At 46.8% G+C, this 14,976-nt stretch overlaps 1 protein-coding gene across 1 annotated transcript in view; it reads left to right on the top strand.

Moving 5' to 3' along the window:
* LOC125129111 (teneurin-2) overlaps positions 1-14,976 on the top strand; it is a 527,939-nt gene that overhangs the window by 417,654 nt on the left and 95,309 nt on the right. Inside the window, exons 13-14 of the mRNA XM_047783492.1 lie at positions 7,693-7,903; positions 12,737-12,856. Of these exons, the coding sequence (XP_047639448.1) occupies positions 7,693-7,903; positions 12,737-12,856 (331 nt within the window). The remainder of the gene's footprint in view (positions 1-7,692; positions 7,904-12,736; positions 12,857-14,976) is intronic.

Consider the following 14,976-nt stretch of genomic DNA (forward strand, 5'->3'; position numbering starts at 1 on the left):
CGTGCACCATCTTGTAACATCCCCATGCTCTTTGGTGAAGGAGGTGCTATTAAGTCCATTTGATAGCTGGGAACACTGAGTCACGGGAGATCAGTCACTTGCCAAGGTTATGTAGCTAATGAGTGATAGAACAGGTTTTAAAACCAGACTCTAAAGCCTGTATTATTTTGTGTTTGTCTGAGCCCAGTGCTACCCAGGGCGAATGGTTCCCTGAGCTTTGGCGTGCCTGCCTTAAATTTTTCTGAGTGCTGTTCCAGTGGCAGGGTCTGGCCCAGATTAGCAGCACGACTAAGGAGCACCCTTACCTGGAGTAGGACCCACATGAGCCCTGGGCCCTGTTTCTCCCTTTAAAGGTGGTCTCTGACCCTCTACCTCTCCTCACCTCCACCCCCATGCATGTAGGGTTGACCGGATACCCTAAGGAAATGTTTGGCAATTTGCATCTCTGAACTGTCTCAGGGTCCAGTGCCCAACCTCAATTCCAGAGGGCAGATCAGCAAGTCTTTTGCTCCTGCTGGCTGAAAGGAGGGTTTCTTTTCCAAGATTGTGTACAATCAGGCTGCCAGAATAGTGCTGATTCGGGTAACTCAAATTGTTTATGTAGATAGGGGCCCTACACACTTTAGGCTCGGTCCTGCAAGAGCTCACCTTAAAACTCCCAAGGCAAAACGAATCCTGTGATCTCCGTATTTCCTTTTACTCAAGAACCCCCCCCCCCCCCTTTAGGTCTCTGGCTAAAATTCAAGAGCCTTTGCCAGCCAGCAGAGTGAAGGGTGCTCTCCAGCGCCCCCTGTCCCTTCTTCACCTCCATCACAGAGAGCATGCACTGCAGGCCCCTTCCTTACGTTGCCCTAACTTGTTGCCTCCTGCCTTCTCTCCACTGCATCATTAATTTCCCCCTCCTCATTATTAACTGATCTCAGAAATGGCCCTTGGATTTATTGGGTTCACCTCCTGGATTCCCTGGATGTTTCTTGGGGAAAATGAGAACTTAGCTAGTACCTCACTCAACAAACCTATATGATGCCAAGAAGACGCCAAAAGAAGGAAAGAGGTGGAAAGGATTCAGAGGCACTTAGTAGGTGACCAGGTGCTCACCACCGTTCTAAGCTCCTTCCAAGGACCATCTTATTGAATCCCCCCAGTGCTCCTGTGTGGTATCGTTACATCATCAGCACCAAGCTCTCTTCGTGAATGAGGAAGACAGAGCACAGAGAGGTTGATGATCCTGCCGAAAGCGAGTCTGTTAGCAAATATATCAAGTGCACAATGTTCCACATGCACCTGGGTAGTTCCTTGGTGGTCTCGTGGTTAGGACTTGGCGCTTTCACTGCTGCCGCCTGGGTTCAGTCCCTCATCGGGGAGCTGAGTCCCCACATCAAGCAACTGAGCGATGCTGCCAAAAACAAATAAATAAAAGGTAATTGATTTTAAAAAAAAAATTAAATGTGCAGCTTGATGAATTTTTATAGATATATTCACCTAAGGATCCGAGTGAAGAAGATGAAGATCTAGAAAATTCCCCTGTATTCTTTCCCAGCCAATGCCTCCCCATGGTGAGGACTACAATTTCTCACGTTCTCCCATAATCCATTAACATTGCCTGTTCTTGGACATCCTATAAATGAAGCAGTGTGTACTCCTCAGAGCCCAAGTTTAAACCAGTCCACTCCCCAGCCTCCTGGCGCACTGAGTAGGGAACGTCGATTTGGTGGTTGGTGGTCCCTCTCCTCCACCCATGTTCTGGAAGGAGTGGGGCTCATTCTTCAAAGCTGAGTTGCTGCCCAGGCCCCAACCTGGTGCTGCGTGCAGATGTGCAGATGCCAGCCAAGCTACCCATGGTACTGGAAGTCAGGTGTGGGCTTCAACCTGTGCCACCCTGTCACAAAATAAAACTGAAAAAAATTAAACTTGGATCCTCCTCTGAAGCATTTAACACCCAAGAGAGCTGGAGAGTTCGTGCAGGTGGCAGCGGTGAATCCCTTGCCTACCGAGCTGCAGGGAACAAAAGGCACCAAAAACTGACCCAAATGCTCCCATCCAGATTCTCTCAAAGTGACCCAATTTATAAAGATCAAAAGGGAAATAAAGGAAACAAACCTCTTCTCATTCCTAGAGCCTTCCCTTCCCTATAGGAGTGATGCCCGGACCCAGGCAGCCTTCCCTAGACAGAAAAGACGTGCAAGCTTCAGCCAACTTGGAAACATCCAGGCATTTACTGCGGCTTCTCTGTAGCCTCTCCACTTACCCGTGGCCCCCATCCCTTGAGCCATAACATCACTAGTAATTGTTCAGTTTAAGCCTTGAGGTTAAATCTCTTGACTGCTTAGGAGTTCCTTAAAAAGTCTTGCAAGGATTCTCTTGTGGCGCAGCATGTTAAGATCTGGCTCAGGTCGCTGCTATGGCACAGGTTCAATCCCTGGCCCAGAAACTTCCACATGCTGCAAGCACAGGAAAAAAAAAAAAAAAAAAAAAAGGTCTTGCAGAAGAAACTAGGCAAGGGCCATAAACAGCTGACACAAAGCTGCAGCCCACCCAGAAGTGCCACCTTGTGCCGACAGTAAATAGCTGAAAGGGGGTTTGAGTCTCACAGGTAAATAAGTGTGGTCCTTGGCCACCTGTGTTGCAGGGGATGAATTCCCAAGCATCTTGTTTCTCACATTGATTCCTTTTTCAGATGTTCATTTCAACCAGCCAAGTTCTTCCCTAGCTATAGAAGCAGACAGGCCTTCGAAAGTAATTAAATCTCATGGCTGCCCACACTTTCCTGGCTTGATGGGTGTCCACTGCCCTGTCTTCAGGTTCCCTTTGGGAAGGAAACACATCTCCTCTTTCTGAGAGTGAAGACAAGGGGTGATTATCTCATTGGGTGCCTTTTCCTGCTTTGTCTCCAAAGCTGCTGCTTAGCCTCTTGGATAACTTAGCTTCTCTGAGCCTCAGTTTCCAACTCTATAGGATGGGTGATATTGTGATAGTGGGAATAATACACAGGTCACTGAGTCCTGGCTCCACCAGGCACTATTGCAAGTGTTGTGTATGTAACAACTGCTTTAATCCTCCTATTTTGTACAGAAGGAGACTGAGGCACACAGAGCAGTTAATTCCCCAAGGTCAGCAGATCGGTAGTGGCTGATTTGAAGTTCAAACCCAGACACCCTGATCCAGAGTCTGCAGCTTAAGGGCTATATTATTCTGCTTTGTAGGGTTGCCATGAAGATTTAAATCAAGAATAGATATAAACCCATGGAGTTCCCATTGTGACTCAGCAGGTTAAGAACCTGACACAGTCTCCGTGAGGATGCAGTTTCGATCCCTGGCCTTGCTCAGTGGTTAAGGATCCAGCGTTGCCACAAGATGTGGTGTAGGTTGCAGATGCAGCTCAGATCCAGTGTTGTCTGTGGCACAGGCTAGCAGCTGCAGCTCCAAATTGACCCCAAGCCCAGAAACGTCCATATGCTTCAGGTGTAGCTGTAAAAAAGGAAAAAAAGAATATAAATATATATATATACAATCTATAGCATTTATTATTACTGTCAGTTATTATTAACTTAACACTAACTGAAAACATAGCATTCTTGCCAAATGCACCTTACCAATAAATGAAACTAATAAGAGAACATTCATTTCCTTTTCTTTTTTGTTGTCTTTTTAGAGCTATACCCGTGACCTATGGAAATCCCAGGCTAGGGATCCAATTGGAGCTGTAGCTGCAGGCCTACCACACAGCCACAGAAACACCAGATCCATGCTGCATTTGCAGCCTACAGGGGTCAAATCAGAGCTGCAACCCTGGATCCTTAATCCACCGAGCGAGGCTAGGGATTGAACCCACGTCCTCATGGTTTTACTAGTCGAATTCATTACCGCTGAGCCACAATGGGAACTCCTCATTTCATTTATTTGTATGTCCAGTTTTTATAAATTGAAAAAGTAGAAAACTTCAGGAGGTTTCTGGTTATGGTCATACCTGCCGTTCATTGAACACACACTACATGCCAGACTGATGTTGCGTGTCTCCCCTCCCCGTCACAGAATCCTATGATATATACACCGTTATTACTCAGCTTTAAAGGCAAAGAAATTGAGTTTCAGCAAGGTTGATCATCTTTCTCAGTGCACACAGCCAGGGACTAGAGGATTCCACAGGCTCGTACCTCTAATGCTGGGTCGGCTTTGAGCTTCTTATCTTAGGAATTCCCATCCCAACGCTTCAGTTTAGGGTTCACCTGCTTTCTGTTTCATGTTGCCAAAACTGTTACTCAAGAGTCCCTCTGATTGTCTTTATCAAAAGCAATGTCAACGAATGCCTCACCTGCTGTTTCCAGAAAGTTTCCCCACGTCCATCCTTCTCTGAAATGGCCGTTACAATTATCCTAGCACGTATTGTGTGAAAGAGGGCCAGAGCAGTGATTCAGCAAGCATTCGGACAGAAAGCACCTAGGTAATACTCCCTGGCCCCCTCTCACAGTGTGAAGTAAATGAGGATGTTTATTAAGCAGAGCCAGGACACCACTAGGAGGCAACCAGGAAGGCCTGGGTCACTTTTCCCATAACCGCTGAGTCAGAAGGAGGCCCTTTTTCGAAGATGCTGCAGACTTCTCTCACCAGGGAAAAAGCCAAGCAGACAAACAAATAAGTAGGCGTATAAAGGGAAAAAAAAATAAATCGTCCGGTGTCATAGGGGGACTGTGCCGCTCTCGTGCCCCTGTTGCATGGAGATATTGGCAGCCTCTCAGGTCCTGAACTGGCAATTCAGAACAGTTTGATTGCCTGCTTGATTGTTTGCGAGATAACTGCAAGATTGTCAGTGACAGGGTAATTTACTGAAGATTGCCATGTCAGGCTCCATGCGAGGGGCTTGCTGGCATAAAGATGCGATGCTCATGACTGACAGGCCACTAGGAGATTGGAGTGCCAATTTCAAGTTCACAGTGTCGTCTGCAAGTGCTCAGCAGCAGCAGCCCATAATCACGAAACATGATGAGGTCATTACAGGCGTAACGTATGCTCGCACTTAATAACGGACGGCACCCCCACGTGCACCAGCTCTGAAGCAGGTCCATGTAAATACGTAGGCGGACCTCATCCACATCCTTCTTGTTTCTCTCTTCTTTTTGGCATTTTCCATCTGCTCTTGCGGCTGTGTGGTGTGGCCCTCGAGTAAAAAGCCCAGAGTCAACCAAACAGTGGGGAAATTTGAGGTCCGTGCTTTGGAAGCGGTCGCAGGCCCAGAACAAGCGGCAGCCCAGAGGGGGTTGGGAGAGGAAAATGTTCAGTGCCTGATAGGAAAACCTGTCTTAAGTGGTTATTGGAGCCCAGTAGGAGGCCCTCAAGCTGGTTCTATGGAGTGAGTGTTAAAGGGTTGGCGGGGGCGGGGGTGAGGAGGGGGCCCATCCGTGGCTTCGGGAGGGAAAGGCCACCAGAGATGGATGGAACTCCTAATGGGAAGAGGCCGGTGGCCTTAAAGAAATCTCTAGTGCTAATAACAGTGGGTTTCTTCTCACCTGAGAAGTTTCTGTCGTGGCTGAATGAAGCCCTGCCAGCATAGCTCAGCAGGGGATTTTTAAATCCAGAGCAGGCATCTCGTGGTAGATTCCTCCTGCCTGGTGAAGGTGGTCCTGGAAGGTGATGGTAAAGGCCACCTATGCTTCTTTTTTTTTCCTATTTTTCTTATCCTGCCAAGGGCCCTGGGAGCCACTGGATGATCTGAACGAGGATCTGAAGCAGCGCTTCATCATCACGCCGCTGCTAGGATACGATTCCCCAGCGCCGTTTCTTGGGTCTGAGATTTGCAGGGCTCTGGGAGGTACCTGATTCAGATGCTCAGACCCTTGACTTCGAACGTCTTTAAATTTAAAGGCTGCATGCCTGCTCACCCTCCTGTGTCTGCATTTCCAAGAAATTTTGTAAATCTAAATGCGTTACGAGGCACCCAAGCAACATTTGCCCATGTGGAAAATGAGAGGCTAGTTTTCGTAATTTAAAACCGAGCAGAACACGCGACCTCCTAATTTGTTTGTTTGCTACAAAGAAAGTAATGCATTAAAATCATTGTACATTAATTGCTAAATTACAGTGGAACTTTGGTGAAATTACATATTTCAGTTTCATTAGCGGAACCAAGCGAAAGGGGTAATGCCAAAAAATTACATTGAAGTAAATTTAAAGCACACAGCCGGGCCTCTGATTCAGCGTTCCAGCTCAAGTGTTTGTCAAGTCACAGCCCAGGGTTTGAGTGCATGTTTCTGTGATGCTAATTATGGCCCCAAATTGCCTCCCTCTCAAATCAAGGAGGTGTAAGCAAGTTACTTTCCAAGCTCCTCCAGTGTGTGTTCAATTCCCAGCAGAGTGAATACGGATTGGCTGACGAACCCATTCTAATAGGAATTCCGGGGAGCAAAGGCTCCCCTAAACATTCCCATCCTCAGACCTAACAGACATGTGAGGGATGGGAAACAGTCAATTATTCCTTCAACAAACATTTGTGGAGTGCCCGGTTCCACGGTTGGCATTACGTGAGGCATGAATATAAACATGAATAAGACACTCTTCTTTTTAAAGAGCTTCTTTTCCAGACAGGAAAGCAAGCATACAGAGATAATCAATTCTAGTACAAGGAAGTTAGCATTATTAACAACAGCTTCTAAAATTTCTTGCGCATTAGAAACATCTGAGAATCATGTTTAAAATGCAGATTCCAGGAGCTGCTCCTGGAAGCTCTTCCTGGGGAGGTCTGGGGTAGGCCCCTGATTTTCCCCACCAAAATTTGGATGCTGAACCATTCTCCGTGAATCTCTGATTCGGGAATGCACAGAACAGGACAGAGGCATCATCAGGAGAGCTTCCTGGAGGAGGCCACACCTAGTCTGGGTCTTAAAGGATGTGTCATCTCTGTTTTCTTCAGTATGCCCTCACCTTCTTAAGGACAGACACCATCATTCTTTGTTCCCTGCCTTATTTCCAGAACATGGGTGGCATGCGAATATTTGTTGAAGGGTAGGTGAACGAATAAGAATCAGTTCAGGAAAGGGATGGAGGGGCAGGAATCTAGGCCAATCAATCAGGATGTTCAAGGTCCTGCAGGTGTATTGCAAAGAAGCCACAGAAGCCATTGAGTGGACTGAGGGCTTAGTTTCTGGGTGCTCAGGCCAAAGCCATTTCTCCACATTTCCTGGAAAATGTCAAATTCATCAGTCTTGGTTCTCCAGCTAGTCAGCAGTTCTCTCCCTGGCTTAGAGGGAGTAGAGATGGAATGCTTTTCTCCATTAAAGCAAGATTTAAGGGACCCCATGCATTTTGCTTACTTGTATACCCATGAGCTCGGGCCCCTGAGATCTGGTGACGGGTAATTGCTTGCGCTATGTTGTTTAAGAGCAAAGTGTTTGTTTTTGTGGCCAACCACTCAAGTAATACTTTGTCACGATAGAAAACGTAGAAATTCCCAAAAAGTACTAGAAAGAAAAAAAGAGGGACACACGAATCTACTACCTGAGGATAACCATTCGTTAACATTTTCAGCTGTTTCCTTTCAGTCTTTCACTTCCTAAGTGTGGAATTATACTAGGCTTGTGTGAAACCTGCCAATTCAGGACTTGGGGAGGGTTGAGGCTGCTCAGGATAAAGGTGTGAGCGTCTCCACGCAGCCTCTTGCCATGAAATCTGACGACCCTGACTCCACCCCTGCCCTTCCAGATGGCCTGGTGGACTGTCTGGACCCTGACTGCTGCCTGCAGTCAGCCTGTCAGAACAGCCTGCTCTGCAGGGGGTCCCGGGACCCCCTGGACATCATTCAGCAAGGCCAGACAGACTCGCCTGCAGTGAAGTCCTTCTACGACCGCATCAAGCTCCTAGCCGGCAAAGACAGCACCCACATCATTCCTGGAGACAACCCCTTCAACAGCAGGTAGGCACTTTTCTGTCCCTGCAGATGGCTCAGGTCGATGCATCCCTTCCTGTCCAAGCTCCTGGTTTTCTTGTGGGTTTGGTTGCCCTGGAAACTACCCGTGGGAGCAGCCCCCTGCTCCCAGTTCACAGAAGGCTCTTTACTCTCTGTGGTCAAGCTTCAGCATAGAGTCCTGGTCCCTCCATAGGACTTGGCCACCTGCATCCCAGAGCCTGTTGGAAGACGCCTGTTGATTGCCTGGTTTCTAGATCCATTTTATGATCTATTATTTTATGACATTATTGTTGTTTTAAATTTCCATTTAGAATACTTCTGCTTGTGGCTTTGGTTTGAGCATCACTGAAATATTTCATTCAATAGAGGGGTTTTTTTGGCTGTGCCTGCAGCATGCAGAAGTTCCAGGACCAGGGATCAAACCCGTACCACAGCAGCAACCCAATGCTGCATTGACAATGCTGGATTCTTAACCCACGGCCTTACAAGAGAACTCTGCCAAAAGAGTGTTTTTAAAAAAGCTTATAAACTTGATAACATAACTTATCATTTGTGGAATCTTAGAATCCAGATGATGCCAGTTGCTAGACTTTATTGAGCACCTCTGACGAACTAGAACCTTGATGTAGATTGTAGATCATCTCCAATCCGTAGAGCCACCCACACATCAATTGCGTCTACTAATTGCCTGCTTCGTGCTAGGCGTGGTGCCAGTGTGTTTCCTCTCTCCTTCCAAAACGGTGAGGGGTTCTTAGCATTTACATTCGCTCTCAGTTGCTAATTTGAGGCTTATGGATATGCTAGGGGAAAATTCTGAGTTTATTTTGTCCTCAGCTTGGCCCCTCCCTTCCCTCCAGGACAAAATTGAATTGTCCTGGAGTGAATTGCCCTGGAGAAGGAAGCAAGGGGAAGAGTTGGCTCTGAGATCCTCCCCAGCCCCTTCTGTCTCCTAGACACTGTTTCTGATTCTGAGGATGGAAGGAAGACTGGGAGGGCAGGGGACTTTTGCAGGCGGGCCCACCCATCTCTGATCTCACTCTGGGTCAGTCTGGGTCCAGATAACGTTTGTGTCTGCAGATATAAGGAGGCCAGGCATGATCTTCTTGGGGGTGCACCACCCTATCTTCTACTCCTTCCCACAGAGAAATAAGAACTACTGGTTGGGAGCCTCTAGGAGCCAGGAATTTGTTCTGGCTTCTTACCCTTTTGACAGCCCTCATACCTTCCTTCCTTAGGTTTCTTCATCCTCACTTAGGTCTGGGCAGACCCAGACGCAACTCAGGAAATACGCTGCTCAAGCAGACTTCCAGCTGGTGAAGGAAATATCAGGCTTCACTTCTTAGAGGAGACCCTGACTTTATAAGTGATGGTCTTGGGCCCCCCCTTCATTAGACTCTGGGGAAGAGGCATCATCAGGCCATAGCTGAGACTCTCCTCCTTCCTGGAGAGCCTGGCAAGGGTGGGATAGGGAGTTGGTGGGGAATGGTACAGCCAATTAATTCTCCAGCCCCTTAGAACTCTCTGGGAAGCTGTGCAGCCCCAACTTCTGGCAGCTCTTTGACTACGAGACCTCGTTCTTAACGAGGTCACCTTGGACCAGCAACTCTAGCCTCTGTCTGTCCAGCTTTTCTAAAAATAAAATAGAAAAGAAAAAAAATAATAATCTCAGCCCTTATCTAGTTCAGCCCTAACACCCTCTGGCTGTGTCACATTAGGCAAGTTATTTGACCTCCTAGATGTTATTTTATTGATTGGGGAAATCAGATTAATATGTGTAGATTCTATTACACACAGTAATATTCTTTTAATACAAGTAACCCTCCAAAAAATTAAAGAAACCACAGGTCTTTGATCTAAAAAAGTATTTTCTCTGCTTATTAAGTTCTGGGACAGGCATTCTGTAGATATGTTTCCTTTTAATTAGGAACATAATTCCCATTGCTGGAGATTCATGACTGGCCCTTGGACCAGTCCATAAGCATTTCAGTGAGGCTTGCCAACAGTTGGCTTATACTGTAAATGCTCAAAGGTTTGTTGCTCTGTTTCAATTGGCCCCCTATTAACGTTTCATTATTTCTACCCTAAATCCAGTAATTTCCTTATATTCTCCTCTTCATACTCCTTCTTCACCTGTGCCTTAAAAATCAATCGTCTCCTCTCCCGTTGTTAACTTCTTCCCCAAGGCACCCTGAGCCAGAGCCAAGACGTAAGAGAACAGGCAGGGACTCCAGAATATTTGGTAGAGTATAATAATCCCCAGAGAAAGCTTCTTTGAAGCTCTGAAGGTAGCCATCAACAGCGCCACCCAGATGAGCCCACATTCCAGCACGTGGGTGTGGATCTATGATGCAGAAATACGCATTGTTACCCCCAAGACGTAGGTCAAAGTTCACCAGGCATGCGAATTTCAGGGCACTTCCTCTGACAAATAATGAAGGACAAAGCCAGGAGTGAGAAAGAACTTAATGCAAGATGTCGACAAAGGCGTGTCCCCTAGATAATGGCTTACAAAAATAACTAAAATGCCTTGACTCCACCACTATAATTTATAGAGCAGATCTCACTATCTAGATAATGTGATAATTGTTACACATCAATAATCATAAATAGAAATGAACTGGTAACATGTCTTAGCTGAATCTTTTCTGCAAACCGTCTGCCTAGAAACGCTAGGAAGCCGGCAGCAATGAAAAATTAGAAAAAGAGAGGGTGGAAATCATAGGTGACCCAGCTCTTTTCAGTCCAATGGCCCTCTGCAAAGTCTTACACAAAAGGAATGATTTAAAAGAGATAACAGTTAGGAAGTTCCCATCATGGCTCAGAGGTAACCAACCCAACTAGTATCCATGAGGTTGTGGGTTTGATCCCTGGCCTCAGTGTGCTAAGGATCCAGCATTCCTGTGAGCTGTGATGTAGGCTGCAGGTGCAGCTCGGATCTGGTATTGCTGTGGCTATGGTGTAGGCTGACAGCTACAGCACAGATTTGACCCCTAGCTTAGGAACTTCCACAGGCCATAGGTGCAGCCCTAAAAAGATCGAAAAAAAGAGAGAGAGAGAAAGAAATAACAGGAGTTCCCAGGTAGCCTAGAGGTGAAAGATCTAGCTTTGTCACAGCTGTGGCTCGGTTCGATCCCTCGCCCAGGAATTTCTGCATGCTGCAGGCACAGCCAAAAAAAAAAAAAAAAAAAGACTCAACATAAAAGAAATAACAGTTGTACGAAAAAGGGTGGGGGGAACTCCCCTGTGAGATGTACTCCCAATTTTGTTTTCTCATTGCAAGCAGTTTGTCCCTTGTGGTCCTCAACACACATCATTGATTTTAACATAATGTCTACCAAGGCCTGCCTGAAATCTTAGTCTGAGCTAAGATAAGGAAACAGAATTGAACAAAGGAATTATTTTCATAAATTAGTTTTCTGCTTTCAAAAGACTCTAGCATGGTGGTTGGAACCAGCTAAAAATGGAATTCATTTGTTAGGCAGCCGGTAGCAGACAATTAGAGCTGTCAGTGGAACAGTCTACACCCTCTGGAGATTGGAGGGTCGGAGTTGAAGAGTTAGGGGTATTGCTTCTAAAAACAGAGGTGCTTGGAGAGAGCATCCCTCCAGTTTGGGGGTCACCTGGGATGGCAGAAGGGAGTGCATGCCAAAATCTGAGCAGACGTGGCCAAGATTTTGGCACAGAACTGGTCAGCTTTATTACCTAGTTCACAAATTGGGAGTGCATCCAGGAATCTGGATGCCTGAGAACCTCTTGCATCTGCCAAATTGCCCAGTGGCTTGACAGCCAACAATACAGCTGCAGACCTGCCTGGTAGGCTGGAGGCTCCGTGTAAAAATGGGACTTCTCATTGGCCCATTTCTCTGTGACATCAAGAGAATTCAGGTGAAAGGAGGCATATGCATTCTCTCCGCATAGATCTTGAGTGGAATATTGTGGCACCTCTGTTGTTTTATGGGATTTCCCAGAAGGAGCTGGTTGAGTCCTGGCATCTTTGGAAAAGTTCTAATTACTGTTATCTGGAGAGAGGGGAGTTTTACTCTCCCAGTGGAAAAAAATTGGGAGGGATTTCAGCCACCTCTCTCTCCCCTGCCACGAATCATGAAAGCAGGAATTTGATATAAGAGAAATATATAGTTCCACGAAATCCAGGCTCCAATAGGGGCCTACCAGGAAAAAAAAAAAAAAAAAAACTCTCTAATATTTTCTTTTCCTCAGGCTGTCATGGATTATGAGAAATTTTGCTCTTAAAAGACAACAAAAAAACAATGTATGTATATGTCCCAGCCTCATAAAAAAAAAAAAAAAAAAATCTCTGAGTGCTCCCCACCCCCACTCCCTCTGACATCCCAGCCTGGGGGAGAAAAGTAACATTGCCTTCCTGCAAAGCCAAAAAAGGAAATGAGTAGCCAGATGGGGAAGCTCTCACCCGAGGATAATATTCTCTGTGCCAGGCTAAGGCACAAACATGAGTGATGAGGAGCAGCCGGAAGCTTGGGCCAAGCAAAAGTCAAGCGATGTCAGGAAACAGAGTGAAGCCAAGGGCAGAGGGGATGTGCCGGGGGACCCCATGGCCAAAGGACCGCAGAGGCTGCCCGTGGACGTCACCCCAGCCTGCTCCTCGGGGGAATCAAGCCTTGAGGCCTCCCTCTTGCCCACGTCTCTCTGTGAGGTGTGATGGTGTAAAGCCAGAAGTACATGTTGGAAAGTCTTCTCCTTGCCTGGGGGCCAAGACGAGGATGGGGGTGGGGACGCTGGCAATGGGAAGGGGAACTGTCTCCCCCACCTCCCCTTCTCTCCTGTGTGTGGCTCAAAAGCTTGTGTTTCTTTTCCTCTCAGCTTGGTTTCTCTCATCCGAGGCCAAGTAGTAACTACAGATGGGACTCCCCTGATTGGTGTGAACGTGTCTTTTGTCAAGTATCCAAAATACGGCTACACCATCACCCGCCAAGATGGCACGTAAGTAGCTTTGTGGGGCTCCACTTCCTTAGGACTGAGGGCGCAGACAGAGGGACAGATGGTGCTGTGGGCTGGGAACCACATGGTTCCCCCTCATGGACCTGGGGGAGACCCACCAGGCCAGACTTCTAGAGAGAATTCCACCCCCCCACCCCAGGGATATTTTTTGCCTTTTGGTATGGTCTCAAAAATGGAAAATAAGAGAACAGCCAACCTATCCATGGCTGCCAACAGCCACGCTTTTTCCATGGCAGGTAAATGCTTTCGTGTGTGTTGCGGGGGGGGGGGGTTGGAGGGGGTAGATTCTAGAAAGAAGGGAAAGTAGCTCTTGGAACCTCAGGCCTAGTTTAAATCAAATGCAGTGCAGGGTGACAAGGATCCACATGACACAGTGTCCTGTGGTGAACCCCTTCTGCTTTCATCTGTGGCTTTAGGAGTTGTGTTGTTTTTGCTCCTGTTTTGAGGGGGTGGGATGTAATCAGAGAAGTCTAATTAAATACATTTAGCCGTCACCCTGCTGTGTAAAGGAGGCAACCTTTCCCTATTATGTTCTGATTGGAAACACACACCCGTGCAGCCCCCACCAAGATGAAAGCTCTGTCATTTCCTTAATCCGTTGGTCATGGAGTTGAAATTTAAAGAAAAAGATAAAAAGAAGGAAAGAAGTCTCCAAGAAGGAGAAAATACCTACCCATCCTGGGCTTAAAACACACACACACACACACACACACTCGTGTTCTATTCCAAATGAAAGAGGAAACTCGCTGTACATCTAATGCAACACTGTTTCTATAAAACTGGAGTCTGGAAAATCATAAACAAATCATGAACTGTGATGCTTGCCTTTCTGTGGTGAAGAATCGGGCCTTATTTCCTAATGTCCTAAGGTAGCTTTGAGGGTAGTTTCAAAGATTACTAACTCAGAGTAGCCCTGTCTTCCTACTTTCTTTCTTTTTCTTTTCTTTTTTTTTTTTTTTTTTTTTTGGTCTTTTCTAGGGCCGCACCTGCAGCATATAGAGGTTCCCAGACTAGGGGTCTAATTGGAGCTGTAGCCACCGGCCTACAACACAGTCACAGCAACGCCAGATCCGAGCCACGTCTGCAACCTACACCACAGCTCATGGCAATGCCGGATCCTTAACCCACTGAGCAAGGCCAGGGATGGAACCTGCAACCTCATGGTTCCTAGTCAGATTCGTTAACCACTGAGCCATGACAGGAACTCCTGTCTTCCTACTTTCATCTCTGAAACCAAATGTTCTCAGTAGTCACTAGGTTTCTGGTGTCTCAGGCTTCCATTTCCTTAGACAAACCTAATTAGCGCACTAGGACTGCGAACGTCAATCTTCAGAGCTACCTTGGCGCTTGTTCTTGCTTAGAAGCCAGTGTTCTCACCCTGTAAGTCCCGCAAGGGCACCAGAGGATGTTTCTGCATCCTTGGTCTGCTGTCTCTCCCTACTCCACGGGACCCCCGCCCTCTCTGCCGCTTCCTAATTATCACCCAAATCCACCTCCCAGAGCATCTCTGCAGCCTCCTGGGTTGGTGATTCCTTACCTTGCTCAGGGTCACAAAGCCCTGGAAGTAACAGGGTGTGTTTGGAAATGCTCCGAGGAGCCCCACAATCTGGATTGTCGTGTGTGCCACAGACAGGGATGGTTGGATTTGGTCCTACGCACAGGAAGAAGGTTCTGTACCCTGTACAAAACCATCCCCAGCAGTGCCCCCAAATAAAAATACAAACAAATGAATAACCTCTTCTACCATGTTTGCTCATTTTACGTCTATTGAAAAACAGCAAAGGGCTACCAAAATTGAATGAAGCCAATGAGTCCATATATTTTCATTGAGTTTTTACTGTCATCCAGGAACTCTGCTAGTTGCTGGGGATTCTGAAGTGTGTGCAAGAGAACATCACTGCCCGGGGATCCTGGTGGAGGAGAAAAGCTTAAACTTGAGAAACTTCTCTCCCTTAACATCCTTTTCCATTAATTTGGGGAAAAAACACTACCTTTACTAGTAATGGACATCCAGCCTGCTCTTGAGGAACAAACAGGAATATAACTTAAGAATAATTTGTCTCTAGGAGCCATGAGGTTGCAGGTTTGATCCCTGGCCTCGC

The sequence above is a fragment of the Phacochoerus africanus genome, chromosome 1 (assembly GCF_016906955.1).
Source record: "Phacochoerus africanus isolate WHEZ1 chromosome 1, ROS_Pafr_v1, whole genome shotgun sequence".
Taxonomy (NCBI): Eukaryota; Metazoa; Chordata; class Mammalia; order Artiodactyla; family Suidae; genus Phacochoerus; species Phacochoerus africanus.